The sequence below is a fragment of the Parasteatoda tepidariorum genome, chromosome 4 (assembly GCF_043381705.1).
Source record: "Parasteatoda tepidariorum isolate YZ-2023 chromosome 4, CAS_Ptep_4.0, whole genome shotgun sequence".
NCBI lineage: Eukaryota > Metazoa > Arthropoda > Arachnida > Araneae > Theridiidae > Parasteatoda > Parasteatoda tepidariorum.
This window is the reverse complement of record NC_092207.1, coordinates 23,779,778-23,804,708: the sequence shown is the minus strand read 5'-3', so window position 1 is coordinate 23,804,708 and position 24,931 is coordinate 23,779,778. Positions and strand designations below refer to the sequence as shown.

The window sequence follows — 24,931 nt, the reverse complement described above, 5'->3', positions numbered from 1 at the left end:
ATTACATTATGACCACCCTGCTAATAACATGTAGGACCACCTTTAGTTCTCAAAACTGCTATCACCCGCCGTGGCACAAGATGCTGATAGGTAGTCTGAATTATCTGGTACCAAGCGCTCACCAACTGGTCCTGCAATTCCCTCACATTGCGAGGGGGTAGCGTGGCAGCACGAATTTGATTTTCTAAGTAGGACCACAAATGCTCCATTGGATTAAGGTCAGGTGAATTTGGGGGCCAAGACATGACTTGAAAGTCACTGGAATGTTCCTCGACGATTCGACCCTTATGACATGATGCATTATCCTGTTGGTAAACATCATCCCCCGCTGGAAAAACTGTTGCCATGAATGGGTGAACCCGGTCTGCAACTATGTTCAAGTAGCTTACAGACGTCAGGGATTGTTCTATGAGGAATATGGGTCCCAATGTGCCCCATGAAAACATTGTTCCTGGGAGAGAAACCATGAAAACCTGGCCGCGAGCCCATTGTTATAGATGGAGGGTGGTCATAATGTAATGGCTCTTCGGTGTATGCCTCAAGTCTTGGTTAATTTAATAATTCAGAATTCAATTATCCTAGTTTTGTTACAAGAAAAAGTGAAAATGAAGTGAAGTACTTTTATTTGCATGTTGCGTAAAATAAAAAATGAACACCCCTGAATAACTTTTGATCTAATAATCGGATCTTCACGTTCCAGGGCTCAATCATAAAGTTTTGAGAAGGTGACCTCAAATATGCTAATTAATAACTGCAGATGATATAAATTACGAAATAAGACACAAAAACTTACTCTCCCTGAATAAAAATACCTTTTTTTGGTATGGTCTCAATTGTTTTAGCAGAAGAGTGGTCCAATATTTGGAGCCCTTAACGCTAATTTTACTTTATGCGTATTTCACCATATCTCGAGAACTTTTTAAGCGAATAGAAAAATTTATTTATCCAAAGATAATTCCATGCAAAATTTAACATTCAAAAAATATTTATTACATTTTATTATTTTATTTAATAATAGTCGGCTCCTACTCTCCCGGCCCCTACTGTCATTTCAATAAAAATGTCTACTTTTAATGTCGCAGGAATAATTAACTGAGTTTTTTTTTACATGAAATAACGGTGCTGAGACAGTGTATCATTGAAAGTACACTGAGAGGAAGCCTATTATTCTCATAGGATTAAAAAAATTTTTTTTATTAGATTCTAAATTACAAGACATAGAAAATTTTTACATCAATTTAAAAAAAGTAATTTAATACGGTAATGTATAAAACTATGTATAATGTATAAATCAAAAACGGTCAAATGGTTCCTTAGAAACCGAAATGTAAACATACGACTTTTTTAAAATTTGATTTCCCAGGAACTATACGACCAATTTTGTATTTTGCCTTTTCATATTTTTAAATTTACAACTTTTTAAAAATTTGATTCCTCAGGAACTATTCAACCTATTACGTTCAAATTTTGTATTTTGCATTGCAAAATAGTGAAAAAATTTTGCACATTACAATTTAAAGTTTTTTAGACTGTTACTAAACGAAGTAATAAATAATTATTAAAAATTACTTTTTTCGTGGAATTATCTTTAAATAAATGAATTTTATAATTGCGTACAAAAAACTTTAAATTCGATAAAAAAAGTTCTCGAGATATGGCTAAATACGTAAAAAGTATAATTAACTTGCGACGGTCTAACGAATGAGACCATATTTTATTTTATAACCTTCGTTGAACAGCCGACCCAATTTTGGGTTTACGATTACTAATGTTCAACTCCGTAGCCTTGCAATTTTGAACCAACCCAGAAGACAAGAAGACTCCTGGATCAGTACCCCCAGAGATATGATTCGGGGATCGAACCCACGACCTCTTGGATATGAGCCCAGTGCATATATTTTTCAATGTTAATAAATGTTACACACAATCATGTTTATGTATTACAAATGCTGAATTGATATTTTGTTTGTATTATATTGATCTATTTTCATACAATATTTCAATTAAATCAGTCTAGTGGTCTTAGAGATAATACTGGGAAACATATATTTTTTTAAAATTTTCTGTTGCATTTGATTTTTTAACAGATCTTGGAAATTTTTGTATAGCTCATTTGAAATCTGCAATCAGTTTCTGTCTCTAAGCTACATTTTTTTTACATGGCATTTTTAATTTATTTTTGATGAAATGTACAATTTCAAACCACAATGTACAAAACACAATGAGATGTATAATTTTAAAAACGGTACGTATAACAGAGAGTCGTATAAATGTTTTAACCAACGTCTAGGGGAATTAAGGTACAATATCAGGGTTAAAATTGAATAGGAATCCATGCCAGAAATGTTCTCATACACCGGTCGGGTAGATTAGCTATTTTTAATTGTTTCCTCGGGTGCTAAGCATTTACGTACATTTTTGGTCATAGATTCCAATGCAATTTTAATTCTTATGTTGTGCCCTAACTCCCATAGAAGTTTGTCGCAATATGTATGCGACCCCTTGTTATAGATAACGTTTTTAAGCTTGTACATTCAAGCAAAAAAAAAAAATCTAAAAATGTCATTTAAAAAATCTTGTTGCCTTAAGATCAAAGTTAGTTTTAGATTTGAAATCCCACACTCGAATTAAGCAAGATAAAGTATTTTCATAAATGTAACAAAAAAATTGCTCCCTAGCGTAATCAACGAAATCCGAGAACTATTTACTTTTGAAATGCCGTATAATTATTTTGAACGATTGTTTTTAAATACATTTCTCCATTGTAAGGAAAGAAATTTTAGTCATTGTTATTTTGAAAAGAAAATAAGAATTAACATAAAAACTTATTTTATGCAAAAAGTGCAATTTTGTTTCTTAATAAGCAACTAAGATTAGGACTAAAGAGCTATCTTGATTTAAATGTTACTGATAGTTTATTGATGATTTTTAAATAAATCATGAATCCATGAATTGATTCAATAAATAAATAATGCAATCGATAAATTCCTTCTGGAAAAGTTAGGATGACAATGGCTTTTCCGGGAGAAAAAAATATATTGTCAAAATAATGAATTTGTATTCGAAATAAATTAATACAAAAATACTCACCATCTATTGTCAAGGACATAGCAAATCCAACGAAATAAATGATTGAGCTACACAATAAATACTTTTGTTTCGTCATTTTTTTCCCCAGTAAACAGATTTGTTGATCCTAGAAAACGAAGCTTGTTACTAACTTTAAAAAAACATGAAGTCAGATTACATGGTCTCCAGAATCTTCTTAAAGTGGATGTATTTTTCTCATCCCAAACGAAAAACACCAAGTTCTGAGATGATATAAATTTTTATCAGCGAATAAGATGTTTTTCCTGTTTCCTCTGTGACAATCATTATTTTTTACACAGAAACGTGGATTCCTATTTGTATTCTGAGGAAGAGAGGTATAAAAATAATCCAAACTATTTGATTGCTCTTTTAATATTAATATTCAAGTAGATGAACTGAAAACAGAATTCAATTTATTGTATTGTGTATTTTTTGTATAACACTTTGCTTTCATTGAGTATTTATTCATTGCAAAAAAATAATTTTAAAAAGAGTATTTTTTTATTTACTATTTGTTATTTTATGTTGAATAATATTTGCATATAATTACAATTGCTTGTAAAATTATTTAAATATCAATATGGGCACTTTTTGTTTAAAGGTATTTTCAAGGAGAGTTTGTTTCTGTTAGCAGAATTTCTCATAGTAAAGTACTACTTTGCAATTTTTTTTATTTTAATTAATTCTTCGCTTTCATAGAGAATTTATTCAATGTACTCCAATTACAAAATAATAAATGATTAACCATAATTTTTAAATAAGTATTTTTTTGTATTGCGTACTACTTTTTTTTGTAAAATAGTTTTTGCATTTAGTTACTTGCGTCTGCAAAATATAAAGAAAAAGGAACCAAGACTTTTTTATTTGTTTAAGGATACGTAATCGAAAATTTTAATTCTGATATCTGAATTTCTTGACTGAAAAACAAAACACCTTTAAAATGAAAAGACCTTTTATTCTAAATATTAAATATTCGGCAGGCTGTTGGTTCATCTTTCAAACGTACCCACTCACCGGTGTCCCGATGTCTTTGGCAGTATCAGTTTGAGTTTTTGCAAATATATAGCTTTGACGTAAACGTAATTGACCTTTCAGGCTTTTTCTTGTATTCTCTTTGTAAATACACTCTATAACAAAAAAATCGACGCTCCAAGAAGGAGTTGTCCGATTGAAACGAAAATTGGTGGATAGGAAGACAATGCACAGAATAGTAAATGATTAAAATTTCAGAGCAATTGAATAATTTATTGCAGAGGTACAGTAACAAGTTCAATAAGGTATTAACTCGCCTCTAGCCTGGATAAAAGCTGCCACACGTCGTGGCATAGACCGATAAAAATCCCGGATGGTCTATTGCGGTATTTCCTGCCGAATTCGATCCAATTGTCGAACGAGGACATCAACATTCCGTGCCAGATGCAATCGCCTTCCCATCATATCCCAGACATGCTCGATGGGAGAGAGATCTGGTGATCTGGCAGGCCCAGGAAGAGTTTGACAAGCTTTCAGATAGTTCATAGCAACACGTGCCGTATGTGGTCTGGCAATGTCCTGCTGAAAAACCAGCCCAGGGTGCTGCAAAAGGAACGGTAGCAAAACAGGTCTTAGGATGTCGTCGACGTACCGCTGTGCAGTAAGTGTACCTCTAATGACGACCAAAGGGGTCCGGCTGTCAAAGGAAATGGCACCCCAGACCATAATGCCCAGTTGAGGGCTGGTGTGGCGTGCAATAGTAAAGGCAGGATCCCCCCCACTGCCCCGTGAGTCTCCAAACACGTCTTCGATGATCGTCAGGACACAGCTGGAAGCGGGATTCGTCGCTAAAGACTATACGTCCCCAGTCGGCATCATTCCAGCCTGATCGAGCGTCGATTTTGCGTGTCTTAGTACGTTCTTGGTGCGTCGATTTTTTTGTTATAGAGTGTAAAATTGGCGTCTTATGGTTGCGTGATTTTTCCACTGTCTACACTTTTCTATTCTCCGTTACTATGGTTTGGGTAAGTATTGCTTTTTCCCCATGCAAGTATATTTCATTTTCTTACATGAAAAAGGTGGGAATACCGAAACCGGGGTAAAGTGGGGAAAAGAGTGAAGGGTGGGAAAATCGCGTAACCTGGAAGCATATATTCTTTTTACAAATAATAATGAACATTCTTCAATTGGTTAGTACCCTTAGTATAGAGAATCAGTCAAAATATAATTCATTTAGTTCAAATGGAGTTGCAGTGTCACTGAGTTCTGTCGTGAGGGACTGAGGTTCATTTCTCGGAGACAGTTTGAAGTCCGCTTAGCTTCAGATCGTTGGGTAAAATCTTCTCTGGGTAGTTAAGTTGGCCGGTGAGCTATGTTAACGTATTGGTATCATCTTTATTTCAAACTCAAAGTGAAATTTTGAAATGCAATTTTGTGAGAAATTGCAGAGAGGGAGAATGGAAACGTATATTGACTATCACTTAAAAAGGATCTGTTTTTAATTTTTTTGGATTTGCCTTTTCATTCATACGTGGTAATTAGGAAACAGATATTCCCTGTCAACACGAAATGCATAAATTTAGCTGTAATACAACTGTACTTCCAATGCATCTATAGCTTAGTTCCATACTACAGTTAAATATAGTTAATAACTGTATTAATTTCATTAACTATATTTTTGAAACGAATTTGAAAATAAAATTTTACTCGTAAAAAGGAGATTCCCTAATTAAAAAAGTCAAAGTGCTGTTATGTAATCCGAAATGTTTTTTTTTTTAATTTTTTTGAAAAGAAAAAAAAAAGATTTTGTGCGAATTCTACTTCAGTTCCTAATAATAAAATATAAATGAATAATAAAATAAAAATTTGCTTGATATCTGATTATTGCAAGAGAGAAAAGTATAATATCATTCCAAAAGCAACTGTCTCTTCATTTCCGAATGCAAAGACTACGGAAACATTTTTATTTTTTAATAAAAAAAGGTGGTTAAAAATTAACTTTTTTAAATACAAGTATCTATTTTCCAATCAAAAGCAGCCATTTCACACATAATGTGGAAGCCTATTATTACTGAGCATTATTTGATATATATATACTCTTGGCTTTTCGAATGTAACAAACAAAATACATTTCTTGAAGGAAATAAATATAGCAAAGCAATAAAGATTCTTTATTAATATTTGACTAGATAAGAGATCTGCTCTGAATTATATAGTAGTATCAGGAATCTGTATGCAATATATTTTTCTACGAGAAATCGTCTTATTTAAGGATTTGAAGTTGCTAAGTTAATGTATGGTCTGTGAGGACAATAACGTACTTTTACTTTTTAATGTATATTTATTTTGAACAATCCAAAATGTTCCAAAATGTTCAACAGTTTGAAAAATCAATTGAAACAATGTAACAAGTTAGAAATGTAGGTTTTCTACATTATGTTTAACAAAGTAGAAAATCTATTACTACAAAATTAAAAAATAAGTTATAAAGCTAGACAATAGATGGCGCTGCTGACTAGGGAAAACTATACAACAATCTTCTGTTGAGTGTCAGAGCAATAAAATTGATTTCCACCTGTGTATGTTAATTTTGAGTCAGACTGCAATTGGTGCTATTTCGAATTCAATTATGTTTTATAACTTTTCCTAGTCCATAGCGTCATCTGTAATTGTACTTCGTAACTAATTTTGAACTTGGAGAAAATAAATTATCTAGTATCCTGAGCAGAACGCAGTAAGCCATATATTCATCTTCTGTTTTTTTAATCTATTTACTTTCTTAACCTTCGATTATTTTTGGAATAATAGATGCCCCGACTTGATTAAAAAAGTGCATTAAAACATAATGATGTTGCTTTAGTTTTTTTAAATTATAACGAGATTATCTTTGTTTAAAAAGCGAAAATTTAAATTTAAATTTTAAGTTAAAATATCCAATTTGTTTTTCAATTTTTTTCCATACTTATATAACCTAAACGAGAATGTTTGTCTTATTCAGATTTATATTTAAAAAACGCTGCAAAAAAACTTTTAAAACATTAAAATGATCCCTAAAACACGGCACGTAAATTTTAAACTTTTAATTGTAGATCTTAGTAAAGATAATATGAGTCATGTTTAATGAGTTTACGCAATCATAAAGTAACCTCCCTTAATGCGTATTTTTATAATCCTTGTAAATTCTAAATAATTTTGTCAAAAATTAAGGTAAAAAAGTATGCACATTATTCGTCGCAAATTGATGTTAACGAGATGAAAATAAAGCTCCTATCAAAATATGACACCACACGTGCAAAACACAGGAACACAAAATTCGTCGCCTATTGAAACTTGGATGTATTTTAAATCAGATTTTTTATTCCCAAAACATGTTTCCACAGTTCAAATTAAAGAAGCAATAGAGAGGCCATTTTGTGAGTTTTTTTAATGTTTTTTTTAAATCAGAGAAACTGATTTCATGTTAAAACATGTGTGTCAAATTTTCTCAAAAGGCCCATATTTGTACAAAAGTGCTCAAAGAATGAGAATTGTTTTTCACAAAACATGATATTTCCACTGACGAAGCAATAAAGCCAACACTATGCGAATTTTTTTAAATTTTTGAAAAGAGCGAATCTTTTATTACTGGTTTCATGTTAAAATATGTGTGCCAATTTCTCTGAAAGTGAATATATTTATCCAAGAATGCTGAAAAAAATTCTTTAAGTGATATATTGTTTCACCAAAACATGTGATTTCTACAGTGCATATTAAAGAAGCAAAAGGGCGGACAATTAGCGAATTTTTTAAAATTTTTTGAAAAGGGCGAATCTTTTATAACTGGTTTCATGTTAAAATATGGCCGCTTTGTTTTCTGAAATAGGACATATCTGTCCAAATTAGCACAAAAAATGCATTTTATTCAATGAGATTTTTATTTCCAAAACGTATTTCCACAGCCCATATTAAGGAAGCAATAGAGCGGACACTTTGCGAATTTTTTAAAATTTTTCGAACAGAGTGAATATCTTAAAACTAGTTTCATCTTAAAATATGAGTGCCAAATTTTCAGAAAATGCCCATATTTGTTCAAAAGTGCTCAAAGAATGTCTGTAAAGGAGATTTGTTTTTCATAAAACATGATATTTCCACTGAAGAAGCAAAAGAGTGGACACTTTGGGAATTTTTTTAAATTTCTTGAAAAGAGTTAATATCTTAAAGCTAGTTTCATCTTAAAATATGAGTGTCAAAGTTTCAGAAAAAAACCATATTTGTTCAAAAGTGCACAAAGAACGTCTGTAAATGAGATTTGTTTTTCATAAAACATGATATTTCCACTGAAGAAGAAACAGAGCGGTGAATTTTTTTTTAAATTTTTTGAAAAGAGTGAATATCTTAAAACTAGTTTCATCTTAAAATATGAGTGCCAAATTTTCAGAAAATGCCCATATTTGTTCAAAAGTGCTCAAAGAATGTCTGTTCTGTAAATGAGACTTGTTTTTCACAAAACATGATATTTCCACTGACGAAGCAATAAAGCCGACACTATGCGAATTTTTTTAAATTTTTGAAAAGAGAATCTTTTATAACTGGTTTCATGTTAAAATATGTGTGCCAATTTCTCTGAAAGTGAATATATTTATCCAAGAATGCTGAAAAAAATTCTTTAAGTGATATATTGTTTCACCAAAACATGTGATTTCTACAGAGCATGTTAAAGAAGCAAAAGAGCGGACAATTAGCGAATTTTTTAAAATTTTTCGAAAAGGGTGAATCTTTTATAATTGGTTTCATGTTAAAATATGGTCGTTTTATTTTCTGAAATAGGACATATCTGTCCAGATTTGCACAAAAATGCATTTTATTCAATGAGATTTTTATTTCCAAAACGTATTTCCACAGCCCATATTAAGGAAGCAATAGAGCGGACACTTTGCGAATTTTTTAAAATTTTTTGAACTGAGTGAATCTCTTAAACCATGTTTCATGTTAAAATATGAGTGTCAGATTTTCAGAAAATGCCCATATTTGTTCAAAAGTGCTCAAAGAATGTCTGTAAATGAGATTTGTTTTTCATAAAACATGATATTTCCACTGAAGAAGAAACAGAGCGGTGAATTGTTTTTAATTTTTTGAAAAGAGTGAATATTTTAAAACTAGTTTCATCTTAAAATATGAGTGTCAAATTTTCTGAAAATGCCCATATTTGTTCAAAAGTGCTCAAAGAATGTCTGTAAATGAGATTTTTTTTTCATAGAACATGATATTTCCACTGAAGAAGCAACAGAGCGAACACTTTGTGAATTTTTTTAAATTTCTTGAAAAGAGTTAATATCTTAAGCCATGTTTCATGTTAAAATATGAGTGTCAAATTTTCAGAAAATGCCCATATTTGTTCAAAAGTGCTCAAAGAATGTCTGTAAATGAGATTTGTTTTTCATAAAACATGATATTTCCACTGAAGAAGCAACACAGCGGACACTTTGTGAATTTTTTTAAATTTTTTGAAAGGAGTGAATATCTTAAAACTAGCTTCATCTTAAAATATGAGTGTTAAATTTTCAGAAAATGCCCATATTTGTTCAAAAGTGCTCTAAGAATGTCTGTAAATGAGATTTGTTTTTCATATAACATGATATTTCCACTGAAGGAGCAACAGAGCGGACACTTTGTGAATTTTTTTAAATTTTTTGAAGAGAGTGAATCTTTTAAACCATGTTTCATGTTAAAATATGAGTGTCAAATTTTCAGAAAATGCCCATATTTGTTAAAAAGTGCTCAAAGAATGTCTGTAAATGAGTTTTGTTTTTCATAAAACATGATGTTTCCACTGAAGCAACAGAGCGGACACTTTGTGAATTTTTTAAAAATTTTTGAAAACAGTGAATATCTTAAAACTAGCTTTATCTTAAAATATGAGTGTCAAAGTCTCAGGAAATGTCCATATTTGCTCAAAAGTGCACAAGAAAGTCTTTAGATTAGATTTTTTCCCCGCAAAGCATGATATTTCCACAGTCCATAATAAATTGTCATCTTTCACCACCGCTGTATTTTGTTCGACAATCAAACAAAATCGAAGCTCTTGGTCTAATATATTTGCTACGATCCATAGAAACTTTGATCCAATATATTAACTTCATACAGTTCGCTTCTTTATTTATTTAAAATATTATTGATATTCTAACATTTTGAAAGGTGATATTGATTTTTTTAGTACTTAGGTCCGTCTACCATGTCCTTAAATATTAACTTCATTTTTTTAAAAATAATTTTTTGTTTTAATTCTTTCTAAGCATATGCACTGTCTAGATATATGAAACCGCAATTTGGTATGAATTTGGTGAATTCGCACCATTTTTCCTGGTTGGTGATACTTTACTTTGACACCGAATTTTTTTTTAAATTTAATTTTCTTCACTTATTTTTGAAGCAAAGCGATTTGTTCACCCAATTTCCCTTCATATTTCAGCGAATACGTTTTTTTAAAAGTTTTATTAATACTTTATATTTTACTAGGTAAAATTAATATTAATTTAAAAACAATTCATTATTACATAAAAGCTTTAGGTGACATTTTTATTTACAGGTACATTAGTTTCAAACTCTAGGATGAGTTTCTACGGCTTCCCATGGAGGAGCTGAAAAATAAGATATATAATCATTAAAAATAATTCATTCAAAAATTAATTTACGAAATTTAATCAGCAATTATAAATATATTATTGCATCAGAATGAAAATTTGACTGTTCGTTTGTCAAACCTTCAGTTCTTTACTGATTTGCGTCTAATAAGTTTCTAAGCATTGTGAAAAATATCACAAATAAATATAATTATAAATTATTTCAACAGAAAAAAATGACAAGAAAAAGATCGGAATTTTTACATTTCGAAAATTTTTTTATTTAATTTATTTTAATTATTTTGTTTAAACAACAAGTCAAAAGGTGTATAATATTTCACTAAGTGTTCACGGAATTAAAGAATAAAAGAGTGGTTAAAAGTTTATACCACTTTCACTCAAATAAAAGAAGAAGAAAATAAATTTGAGTATATGGGTAAATAGTTCTTTTAAAAAATCCTTAATTATTCAAATGCTTATCTTACAAGACATGTTAGTTTAACTACTATGATTAGTATATAAATATATCCACAATTTGTATTTATTAAATTTTCTATATTAAATCACTAACATTTTCAACAACTGAGATTTCGTTTTCTAGACGAATTCGGCGGAAATTACGTGATGTTGTGGTTCCGAGTAATTTACTTTTCATTTTTTAAAATCAATAATTATTATTGGTGAGTTTTATGGATTAAAACATAAGTAGGAACTGTTGTTAATTGATTTTTTTTGCTTATTTTAAAAATTTTTATAAGTTTTTAGGATAAAGATAAAAGTAATTTATAATTATAAATTATATTTAAATATCATGAGTGTTTAAATATATTTTTTCATTTGTCGAAAAGAAAAAAAGTTAAAAAATATAACGATCGTTTCCTTAAAAGTTTAAGGACATAATTTCTGTTCTGAAACAAAACAATTTGATGACGATGGTCTGCTTGTCGGTCCACATTAAGAGTTAAGACATAAAAATTTAAAAATCTTTTATATAGAAAGCAAAGCATATACAAATTGTAGGAAATTAACAGTAATTCATTATTTAATGGATTCCATGCTAAATTTCCGACAGTTTTCTAAGCATGAAAGAGTGAGTTAGAATAGAATTAGGACTATTTAGTCATATATAGTGTCATGTGATACTTATTGCGACAAATTAGAAATTATGTTAAAATTACATGTTAATTATATGTTAGAATTAGGAAGTTTTAGTCATATATAGTGTCATGTGATACTTATTGCGACAAATTTTAAATTATATGTTAAAATTATATGTTAATTATATGTTAGAATTAGGACGTTTTAGTCATATATAGTGTCATGTGATACTTATTGCGACAAATTTAAAATTATATGTTAAGGGTTGTTATTAAGAAACATTTTTCTTTATTAAAAATATATAAAAAAAAGATACGTCAATAAATATTCTTTTTGCGAAGCTGCCAGTTAAACTCAGTGGTCGGAACTACCTTCCTACAAATAACGAAACTACTGTAGATGCTATTTCTTTTTGTTTTTTGTAGTGTAATACGCTACTTTTTTTCTGCAAAGAAGAAAGGTAGTAGGTTGTGTGATAAAAAAAATGTCTTTAGTTCGTAACAATTCGCTGGCAACTAAATGTAACTTTAGTGTAGTGTAGAAACAAGGTACTAAAGCAACTAATTTTTCAAATCTGATTAGTGAAAACTTTATGCAGCATTGTCAGCGAAACCTGTTTGGCTCTATAATTCTCAACGACTTCTTAGAGGAAATAAAAAAAGTTTCAGACACTTAAGAATCGCAAGCACTTGATAATTTTCTTGTATTTTTTTTAAAATTAAATATCCGCTAAAAAGAAAGGCAGAAAAAAGCATCAGAATTTGAATGTTGAGTGAAAAAACTTTCAAAACATGGTAGTATAGAACAACAAATTCGCTCATACAAACAAGAATTAGATATTCCCCTTGTTTAAATAAGCCAATTATTACTCCACACCATTTTTACGGATTTTTTTTTCAATTTTTAGTACTTTATATGCGTGTAATATGCACTTAATATGCGTGTAAATGGATTCTTTTGACAAAATCTGTCTCCGGAAACTATTTAAGAAGTTTGTAATTGCTGCATTTGTTTTTGACAAACAGTTGTAGTTAACTATATTAGAAACAAAGACAACAGCTACATTAGTAACTATAAAAATGTAATTTCTCTGACAGTTAGTATAAAACTGAAGTATGTTTTAAGTTAATGATCGAATTAAGTAAAGAAAAACGTATTGCTTACGTATGCAGAAGAGGCTTTTTTTATTCCATACACCATTACGCACGCATTCCAATCGAGTTGCCGAACTTTCTGTGTAACCTGGCTTACAACGCAGTGAAGCAGTTTTTCGGGTCAGCTGGATTAGACCATCGTCTATACGCAGGTGTGGGTCAACGCAAGTTGGGGCTGAAAAAAATAAAATTTTGTGAAATTTTGTAAGATAACGATGCTTTTATTAGAAGAAATAGTTAGAGTGCCAGAATGTGTGCTAGAATAAGAAATTACATAAAAAGTTAGATTGAAATGTGTGTTTGAAATAACTAGAATAAGAAAATTACATAAAAAGTTGGATTAAAATACGTGCCAGAAATAACTGACAAAAGGAAAAAAAAAATCTTTGATAAATTTACATTGATTTTGGGACAGTCAATATGTAAAAAAAAATTTTTTTTTAATTTAATTATTTCTATTTTATAACCGTCTTTGAACAGCCGACACCATTTTGAGTTTACGGCTACCAATGTTCAACTCCACAGCCTTGTAATTTTGAACGGAATCCGGAAGACAAGGGGACTCCCGGTTCAAGTATTGAGAGAAATTTGGATTTGTGGATGACTTTTTTATAGAATTAACATTCGCGTTACATGGAAAGCATAACTTCACACGGCTATCATGACAACAAAGGAACTTTAACCCATGATCCGTCTACCACTAAGGATAATCTTAAAAATTTGCTGTTGTGAACACAGAGTATATAAAAAAAAATCTATATAAAAGTGTTGATTGTTTTTTTTTAATTTCACTTGATTCATACATAATTTTTCCTTAGCATTCATCCATGAGGATATGAAAAACTTTAATTCACTCGATTTCTATTTTATTTGCTAACTTCATTTAGTTTACCTGTATTTTCTTTCTCACGTAGTTTATTTTATTTTATTTTGTTTTATTTTATTTTATTTTATTTTATTTTATTTTATAACTGGCTTTGAACAGTCGACCCAAATTTGGGCTTACGACTCCTAATGTTCAACTATATAGCCTTGTAATTTTGAATCCAATGCAGAAGACAAGAGAACTCCTGGTTCAAATTTCGAGAGAAATGGAATGGAACTAACCCACCTTTGCGTTACATGGATAGGAACACATCGAAAACCTCCCCCTGTTAGCCTGATGGTAAGGGGACTCCAACCCAGGATCCGTCTACCACGGAGAATATTTTTCGTCAGCACTTTGTGCGAGCTTGTGGTGCGGAATTCATATCAACCAGTCATCGCTGGGATTCAAACCCGGGTTACCTCATTAAAAGGCCATTTCTCTATCCACTGAGCCAACCCGGCTAAATGTTAAAACATAGAATAAAATAATAGTTTTGGGGTATCGATGGGACAAGGTATGAATTCTGAGATATAATGCTTGAAGTTTGAAGACTCACGTCTCTCAAAGGAGAGGTTTGAATTTTTTAGCTCGTTAATATTTCGTTTTACGCAATCTAAAAGTCTAGAAAAAAGTGAGCATGCAAAATGCGTTTTTTGGCTGATATCTTGGAAAATTATTAAAATTTGAAAAATGCATGCGTAATAACAAAAAAAAAACGGTGTCTTAAGCTGGAAAATATATATATAATAATTTTCTGAAATAAAATGTCTAATAAGATAAATATGTTTTAACTTTTTGACACACTGGAAAAAGAGACGTTATTTAGCTTGCCTATATTTTGCTAGTCCTCTAGTACGAGATGCATCTAGAAAGTAAGTTTCCCGAATTTTTTTGAAAAAAGAACTCTTACTTTCAGGAACATATTTATTGGCAACAAGTACAGCAATGCTTCAGCTATTTTTTGACATAGCCACCACCAGAATTGAGACACTTGTAGTATCGTGGCATCAACTTTTGTATCCCTCTGTCGTAGAACTCTGCCGCCTATGAATGGAACCAGCGCGTGACAGACATCTACTGTTACTATAAAACACTGCGAGAATTGAGACTTGCCGTTCTAAACAAGAGTCGTGGAATGCTTACTGCAGCTGTTGCGCTCCTCCATGTCAATGGTTGTCCACATACGGTACGACGCACAGCAGCTGTTATTGACGGAATTTGGATGGGAGTTGTTTGATCATAAATCCTACAGCCCTGATATTGCTCCTATCGATTTTCACGTTTTCTTGCACCTCAAGAAATTCCTGTCCTCCGGTGAGCGTTTTGGCAACGACGAAAAGCTGAGGACGTCTGTCACTCGCTGGTTCCATTCACAGGCGGCAGAATTCTATGACAGAGGGATACGAAAGTTGATCCCGCGATACGACAAGTGTCTCAATTCTGGTGGTGGCTATGTTGAAAAATAGCTGAAACATTGCTGTACTTGTTACCAATAAATATGTTCCTGAAAGTGTGAGTTCTTTTTTTTTCGTTGATAAATTAGGGAAATTTACTTTTTAGATGCGCCTCGTATGTTAGAAAGATATTAAAAACGCATTAAATAATTCCATCCCCCCCATCGGGGAATATTAGTTCCACCCAACGCTATTTCTCCAAAACGTTATTTCTTCGCTACCTCCGAAAAAAATTTTCACAAATTATTTTAACTAAATGGTTTACAAAGTATTTTCAAAAAAATGCAAAGTAAAAAAAGTCAATTTTTTAAAAGTTCAAGTTTGTGTTTTAATTTAAATTATTGAATAATGCTTTAATTATTTAAATAATGTTTTAATTATTTAAATTAGAAAAAGTTTGAGGAGATTTAGACAAATCTTGGTTGATTCTATAACATTTGAGTCACCGATTTGAAAACAAGGAAAACGTGTTTAAAAGTTAAGAGAAAAAAAATTAAAGCATGGCAAACAAATATTTATTTTATAATTAAAAGTTAAAAAAATTAAAAACGAACAATTGTGTTGCTTCGTACCCCTTAGAAAGTTAGAAGCTTATCTTTTTATAAGATAAATGTCTTTTGAAATCGAAAGGTATGTGAAGAGCCCTGTCTGACAATCTTTAAAAAAAATTAAAGCGGGAAAACGGATTAGATTAAAAATTTAAATTTTGAAATATATTTATGTAACAAGGCATAAGTTTTCTTGCAGAGTTTCTGTATGTCATTCAAAAAAGGTTTTGAAGATGGCTCTGCAAGTAACAAGACTCTAAATCAGGGGAAAAAAACAAAAAATTGCATAAAATTTATCGGAATCTTCCAAGGAATGAAATTCGCTTTACAACACTTTACTCATGTCCATCATCAGACAGAACCCAAGGAACAAAATTTTCATGAACCAGAGCGTAACAGGTAAAATGTTTCACAGCGCCATCTGCTGTTACATATTTTACTAAATTTCGGAACTTTTTTACACTCGATTAAGAAATTAAAATTCCAATAAATAAAGTAAATAAAGTTCATAAAAATAAGGGATGTAGACATTATACTTACATGTCATAACGTGGGCTGCAATTTCACAAATTTGAAGTGGTTTGGGAGAGAGTGATATTATTTTTATTCCCATCGCATCTTTGTTGTGGGGTCCAGGGCAGTTATGAAATTCCCATCCTAAATGACCTGGAATTATATTTTAAAAAAACTTAATATTGAGTTGATAAAAATCTTTATGACTTCAAAGAAATACTCACACAAAGTTAGGAAACGATAGGTCCCGAAAGTTAGGAAACGGTCAGATATTTCGAAAAAAATAAGCATAGGATTAAAAATTTATAACTACTTAGGCAAAATATTTTTTTTAAAAAATTGCCTTAAATGGTATCAAACGTGATCTTTCATTCTCCCTGTAAATAAGTAGGATGGGAGGTAACATAAAAATATTAACGATGGACACTAATTTTCTATTGCAAAATTCACAAGAATTTTAGGTTTTCCAGATTCCAGAACCCATTTTGACTTATAAATTTTACTGTTTTCTTTCGCAATTGCAGAAGTAATCATAAAATGAAAATGAGTTAGAAATTGTTTAATATGGAAGTATTTCTATGAATACATAACAGATCAAGAAAACAAAATAATACGCACTTGATGTTACGAAAATACATCTTGTCTTATGTCACCACACTTGACCCTTAGGTTGTGGCGGAGCTTAGTTTTGTACCATTAGATAGGATTTTTGAAATATCAAAAAAGTGTATTTTTGTTCTTTTTTTCATAACTGAGATGTGCTTATTAAAACCCCTCCATTTTAAGCAATTTTGCAACCCCATTTTCATTTTGTGATTACAGCTCCATCTGTGAACTAAAGTGCAAACAACAGCAGGTCGAACTGGGATACTTTTTCCCCCCAGAGAATCCAAGTCTGCAGTTAAATCCAGTTCGAGGTTTTGAATTTGACCCTCACACCACCACTTGGGTGACAATTTTTGTAGGATTTTCATTCAATATGTATTAATCTCTATCTTTGTCCGTTTCTACACTTTTAGGACTAATTGTATATGAGCTATTACCATTTCTGCCTCTTTTTTCTCCACAACTTAGAACTGATCCATTACGCTTCAAAAGGAGAACCTCATAGGAGACATCTCCTGAAATCAGACAAAATTATTATCATCCCACATGAAATTACATATACACTCATGGACAAAAGAAATTGGCTCACCAAGAAATAATTGCGCCCACCCACCGACGTCTTCGTTTGGAGTTTTGCTGCGCACGAGAAAACTGGACTGCAGCGGAATGGAACCAGGTCGTCTTTAGCGACGAATTCAGATTCAATCTCAGCAATGATGACAATCGTGTTCGTGTGTGGAGACCCTGAGGTGAACGCCTCTATCCAGCCTTTGCTGATCAGCGACACACCACTCCCACAGCTGGTGTGATGATATGGGGTGCCATTGCCTACAATACACGATCACCCCTATTATTGTTTCGTGGCACCATGACAACCCAGCGGTATGTCCATGAAATCCTGCAACCACATGTGTTACCACTCATGCAACGGCTCCCAAGAGCCCTTTTTCAACAAAACAATGCTCGGTCTCATACGGCAAGGGTGTCACAAGATAGTCTCTGTACTGTTACTACCCCTTCTTGGCCTGCCCGATCTCCAGATTTGTCTCCAATCGAGCATATCTGGGATCATTTGGGACAGCGAGTTGGGCATCCCACGAGTTTGAACGAACTAGAGGCAAGGTTACAGCAAATATGGAACGAAATGTCTCGAGACATCATACAGAACTTGCATGACTCAATGCCCGATCGTATCACATCGTGCATTCCAGCTAGAGGTGGTCCAACGGAGTATTAACTCCTCCGTTCTTTTGCCTTTTATCCTTTTGTTCTTTTGCCTTAAAAAATAAATTATCCTTTTTCTTTGATTTTCTAATCATTAACTTATATCAAAGTAGTCATTACATATGTAAAATTTCATTTTATTTAGACGACTCCTTCTTGCTGTGCTCATTTTTTTGTCCATGAGAATATATAAAGTCATAAAAACATTATTTAGAAAAAAAATTGCGATGATACTTCTCAAATTATTACGTTACTTCTTCCTATTAGTTTTAGTTTGAATAACTTTTTATTTAAAGCATTTGTAAAACTAAAAAATATAATATTTTACATTAAAAATAAAAAACAGTGAGAAATTAAGTTCGAAAATCATAAAAGAACGTTCTTACCTCGAGGCATGAAAACCATGACTCGAATTAATTCTCCAGGATCCTTAAATATTCCCATCCAATATTGGCGCTGACCAGCAGCTGTGGATGTACACGTAGTTCGATCTTCATCTGTTGCAAGATCAGCATCATTCTCTTCTTCTGGTTCTGCAGTGCTCGTTTGGTTTACAAAGGTTATACTCGCTACTTCATCTAAATTTAAAATCATTGCTTCAATCATTATGTTATACCTTTATCATATCATATGTTTTTAAGCGCATTCAGCACATAACTTAAGTGACCTTTATGAACTTATATTGGTTCAAAATTTTATTTATTTATTTTTGTAATCATTAATTTTAGTTTTCTTTTGTTAGATCCTTTGAAATACATGACAAAATGATAAAAAAAATGGCTACTTATCCACGGAAAAAGTAAAAAAATAAAATATAAAATAAAAACACGAATTTAATGCATTATAAAACTAATAAATAGCTCCCCTAGCTACGATTCAAATTCCCATGATATCTTTTGTTGTATCAACTATCGTGACAAAAACTATGACACTTAATCAACTATATGACATTTTTGATCATTGCCGATCTGAAAAACAATATACAGTCAAGAAAAAGGTTTATTCATGTTGTTTGGCTCATTGTATGGTTGTTTGGTCAATATTTTAAGATCATAGTTTTCGAAAACAAGAATTTACCTCCAACAGTTATTACTACCTGCATGCATCTTTAGTAAAATGTAGATTTTGTAATAAATATCTTAGAAACGTTTCATAAAGTAATTCATATTAATCCACCTTGGACAAAAAGTGAGAAATCATACTAAATTACATAGCTTACTCATTTAAAGAGGAGTATACACCATAAAAAGATTATTTATATTTATGAAAAGCAAAATTAGTTATTTTATTATTACCAAAACAATGAAATATTTTGCTTGTTTCGCGTTCTTTTCTTCGTTTCATATGTCCATAGTGACCCTCACGCCATTCATTTTCCAAAATAATAGCAGAAATATGATTTTCCAAGTCTACAGCAGTCGATATGATCGGTGATTTCTTTTTCAGTGGACAATTCTTCCGTTTTTATTCACAAAAATATTTGATACATCACTTCCATTTTAGTTAACACAAATACATTTAAACAGGGAAAATAAAAATATTAAATTGATGAGACAATCCAATATGCCTTAAATGAACTCACTGGATGAACCGATAGTTATGCGTTGCCAACATATTTGGTATATATTCTCATTACATTCCGGGAATTCACGAATACTTGAGAGAAAAGCAAGCGATCGGACAAAAGGATTAAATAGCGCTAATCGCGTGTGGGGCACGTACGTTAATACGCAGGGTGCCATGTTTTACTTAGTCAGTGAAGCCAAACATTAGGTCAAATCGGTATGAAGCCAAATCAGGGTGGCAGACGTCGAATAAGTTTACGGACCGTGCAATACTGATTTTGCCGATTGGGCTTCGAGAGCCGTAGTCCAAATCGTTGTTAAATTATTGAGTCTAGTTCACAAGCACTTTTGTGAAGCCACTTGTCATAAATATCTGATTTTCCATCTGAATATACGCAAATAAATGAAATTGTTTCTTTTGGAAAGAAAAAAAAATTCAAATATTGACCGAGAGATGTCGCTATGATCATTATAAGATGCTTAAAAAAACGATATCTGTAAAAGATATCTTCCCAAGGTGAGCCCGATTCTTCTATGGTAGAGTCATAACCATATCCTCATGCGCAGAATAACAGAAACTGCATGTTTCCCACCTTTTTAGCCCAAGTGTAATATGCCGTGTGTTGCCACGTTTCTTAATTAACATCTTAAAAATTTGCATTTATTTAGAAGCATTCGTTTGCTATTATCAGCGCCCTCTATTAGTTGAACAATCTCTCCGGAAAACAATCCTTTAGACAATTTTAATCATTATTACCCTGTATATGAGGATCTCTAAAAAACATACGTTTCTATGGATGTCTGGTTACTCCTGAAATCTGAAAAAGATTGCAACACAGATTGATAAATATTGATTGAAATAGTTACCGCACACTGGCGTGTCCCCAGACCACTCTCCACTGTCTTCGCATCTCCGATAATAGTTACCACCTATGTAGGTGTCAGTATTGCAAAAGTAATGGATGCTGTCTCCCACATCATAGTCACTTTGTATGGGTCCATAACCTCCCCACATCGGGAAGTCTGGAGGACTACATTTTGGTACTGAAATATATATCAACAACGTTACAGGGAAAGAATACAATAAAGATTGAACTATAATAATCAAAATAAGTTATATTTATTGCCTGAAATAAAAGCAACGTGGAATTAAAAGTTGAGTTTGTTAAGCGTTATGAAAATGCATATTCCTCCGATGATTTAAAAATTATTATTTTTTTATCTAGTCTTTCTTGACTTTTAAATCTTAGCTTCATTACAATAAAAGGAAATTTTACTTTTTGTTAGTATAGCTCAGCATCAATAGTTGGTTGTTTAAAAATCATTTTGTGTACAGAAAATGACATCAAATGTAATTGTACTCAGGATTTAACTTTAGAATACCTTACATTGTGGGATATAGTAGGTATAAATAAGTAGAAATAATAAATGTATTAAAATAAAAAATAAATAGACCTTTTGACTTTTAAAATTTGGAAATGAGAATATATAGATTAAATACTTCCACTAAAATAAGTCCACTAAAATTAAACTTTAGAAAGCCAATAAATAGTTATACGAAGAAATGCAAAAAACGAACTTTAATTATTCAAAATAAACTTTTTGTAATAAACTTTTTAAAAGAAAAAAAAAGGAAGAAATGATGTGAAAATGTAGTTTGGTTATTAAAGTGGAAGGGTCGATTAGACCCCCGCAAAAAATAATATAGTATGTCCAAGAATATTTCGACTCTTGGACACATTATTTATTATTATTATTTGTACTTTTTTTTACAAAAAAAATGCTGTTTTAGTAGAAATGAACAGTTTGGTTCTCAATTTTTATAAGACATAAGTACTAAATGCGAAAATATTTAATAAATATATGATGTATCCAATATAGTTTCATTCAATTTCAAAGCCTTTGTATCGCAATCACGATAAATATTGCTTTTTTAAACTCAATGGTAGTAGATTCTAAGGCTACATAGATTTATTAAAAGTTGTTCTTAAAATTCTTTAATTCTCAAAATGAATATTTTTCTACAAAATCATCCAAATGTATGAAATATTAATAAACAGTTGGGAACAAATTCAGGAAATATGATGGATAAATTTAGCCTTTATTCCAATTGCTTAGTTTTTTCAAACGGATTGTTTTTAAGATAATTTTTCCGTTTTATAGAATACCATTTTTATGTTTCACGAAAGCTTAAAACACTGAAGAGAAAAGTATGTTCAAAATTGCCGGATATGGTAAATAGCTTGTTTTCTGGCTCTTTGATAACAACAAAAAGCAAGGTACCGTAAGTGCTTTGATAGAGACTTTTTCTAAAATTACAAATAAAATGTGTATTTACAGCAATGCTGTTAGGTAGAAAACTTATTTAAGTCATGTATTTTTATTTAAAGTTGTATAAAAAATATAAATAAAAGTGTTCAGTTTGATGACCTCTACTTTAATTAATGAATACTTAACATTTTTGGCTGTTTTTTCCATTTGTATAAGCTATAGGCTAAACTCAACCAACCTTTAAAACCATAAAATATGCGCATTTGAAAATTTACGAATTCCTAAACAAGGCTGAACTAAATCAATATCAGGCTGCAGCAAAATACTTAAGCGCAAGAATTGGACAGCGAGCTATAAACAAGTCACTACACTACATGTATCTTCATATTGTCATTTTGAACATAATGCAATAGATTCTTAAGCAATATATCTAACAGATTTTTAAGCCACTCTTTGTATTTACAGACAAAACCGTATGAGTAGGTGAAAAATAAATCATTAATCTCTCTATACTCACAAAATATGCATAAAACAATTACCATAATTTGATCTATGTCTGCTTAGTGTCTTTAAAATACTTCAATTAAACACCTAAAAGTATCATATAAGCCTCTTTTATAATTATTTTTTTTAAAATACATAGGAAAATAAAAATAACTATGCAATCATAACGAAAAAGATTTATTGTAAAATTACCGTACTTGTATGATAATGAAATTACTGATCAGAAAAATCATAATTCTAGTAATAAAAACCAAAACATACAGTATTTAAACCATTCATTCGGTGATTTTCCCGTTTGTATGGCAGCAGTTTCTCGGTGATCTTAGTTTTCAAAATTATAGTTCTTATAATACCACACATTCAGTAAAAATACAAAACTGAAAAGTAAATTTTACCGAATAAATGGTTTTTATTCTCAAATTTCCTTTATGCCCTGCTTTAAAATATCATTATAAAATTTCTAAATTTTACCAGCATAGTAGTAAAATCATATATTAATGGTGATTTAAAAAAAAAAAGTCAGTGCCAAGGCGATTTGGTAAAAATTGACGTGCTTTTTGGAGTTTCGATAAAGCTAAATTTTACTATATTCTGGTAGTTTTAACCATACTATTTTCCCCAGGGATTATTATAATTGAGATATTAATGTTTTTGTTATAATTCATTCTGTTATAGATAATAAGAAAGATATTAGTGAAGTAAATAATTAACCGTCATCTAACTCTTAGGAACCATTATAATGAACTGCCATTTTAAATAAACCGTAGCAGGATAAACAAATTATTTGGGTCTATTACCAATCTATTTGGTAAGAGGCAAAGACACAAAAATCTTAAAATTACCAAATGAATGGTATTGAATATAGTGCGTTGTGAAAGCAATCTGCAAATTTTATTGTGTTTCTTCCTTCTTTATTTATTTAAACAAAACTGGGTGCCTAGGCCGCGCAGCGGCCCCTACCCCATTCATCATGAAATTTATATACAGTGAATAAAACATTTTGAATTATGTAACAATGTGGTAACATTATAATAAAGTAACCATGATTAGAAGTATGTACAAACTTGATCGGAGATTTACATTAATTGCCATTGAAAAATGAATACAGCCATGATTAGATGGATATACATGAAATACGAGCTTAATCTGTGGTATTTACATTAATTGCAGTAGAAATTTGAAATTGAGCATTAAAAATTGATGATAGCATATATACACAAAATCTTGATTCAAAAAACATGAAATACATGCTTAATCTGTGATATTTACATTAATTGCAGTAGAAATTTGGAATTGAGCATTAAAAATTGATGATAGCATATATACAGAAAATTGTGTTTCTAAAGCCTTCAAATTTATCTTTCATTGATGTATTCTTGCTAAATGAGTGATAGTAAGAATTATAATTTTTAAAGCCAGATCTTCATGTAAACTATTACTATAAAGAATGAAAAAATTGACAAATAAATGAGTTAAATGCAGTAAAATTTTGGTATAATGACCAGAATTCTTTTTTTCCCTTTTTCTTTTCTTTTCTTTTTAGTTTTTTTTAAATCAGAAATGTCCTTAGAAATGTTATTTTTCTTGTTAGAATTACTTGCTAATTTTCATTGGATCAATATATTTAAAAAATACATAAGAAAAATTAATATTCTTCATAAAAATTATTTCTTAAAACACATCATAATAATAAGCTGACCTACGTCTTCCCAAAAACTAAAAAAACTGGTTACAAAACTTCTAAACAAACAATCGATAACTCACATTTTCATCTCTCCAATTATTTAAAAAAATTCAAAATCAAAGAAACAAGTTCTTAATTTTTCTGAAATTTTTAAATTATTATTGCTTAATTAAAATGGTAAGAATTAACGTATCATTCAGCAAATTGTTTAAAAAAAATCATTAACCAAAATATTAAATGTAAACTTTCAAATTTTGTTAAAATTATTTTTCTGGACTATTCATGATTATTAAACACTTAAAATTTTTGATCTCTAAACTAATAATGAATAAAAGCGCTATTTATGAAAAAAATTCTATCTTAACATGAAATGGATAAAATAATCTCTTACTGCATACAATTCAAATAATTTACAAAAATATACTAACCTTCTATAGTAAAAGACGCAGTCAATCCTGCGAAACAAATAATTGTGCAATGCCACAAAAATGATATTTTCACTATTTTTGTCATACTTATACCTCTGATGTAAAAATAGATGAAACTAAGCTTGTTATTTCCCCTGAAAAACACAAAACGAGTTTATACAAACATCGCCACCATAATTTAATATAAGTGGGCGTATTTTTTTCTACACATACACCATATTAGTGTAACTTACCTATTAGAGAAAGCTGTTTTTCCTGTTTCCCCTCTAGCATCCATCAATCTATTTACAAATATATATCTATACGATACGTTTTGTTGATAATGACAATGACATTAATAGAGCAATTAGTTA

The 24,931-nt window shown here is 30.7% G+C and overlaps 2 protein-coding genes across 2 annotated transcripts in view; both read right to left on the bottom strand.

Moving 5' to 3' along the window:
* The window catches only part of LOC107444244 (uncharacterized), a gene marked incomplete in the record, with an annotated part of 14,687 nt that extends 11,369 nt beyond the window's left edge, over positions 1-3,318 (bottom strand). Inside the window, 1 exon segment of the mRNA XM_043040866.2 lies at positions 3,091-3,318. Coding sequence (XP_042896800.2) covers positions 3,091-3,166 — 76 coding nt within the window.
* Positions 3,319-10,514: 7,196 nt separating this feature from the next.
* LOC107451671 (uncharacterized) lies at positions 10,515-24,769 on the bottom strand. Its single transcript, XM_043040865.2, has 7 exons — positions 24,579-24,769; positions 20,559-20,735; positions 18,513-18,704; positions 17,340-17,417; positions 16,324-16,449; positions 12,924-13,088; positions 10,515-10,679 (listed from the first exon to the last, which is right to left on the bottom strand). The coding sequence occupies exons 1-7, from the start codon at positions 24,661-24,663 to the stop codon at positions 10,639-10,641; spliced, it is 864 nt and encodes a 287-aa protein (XP_042896799.2). The 5' UTR covers positions 24,664-24,769; the 3' UTR covers positions 10,515-10,638.
* Positions 24,770-24,931: the final 162 nt, after the last annotated feature.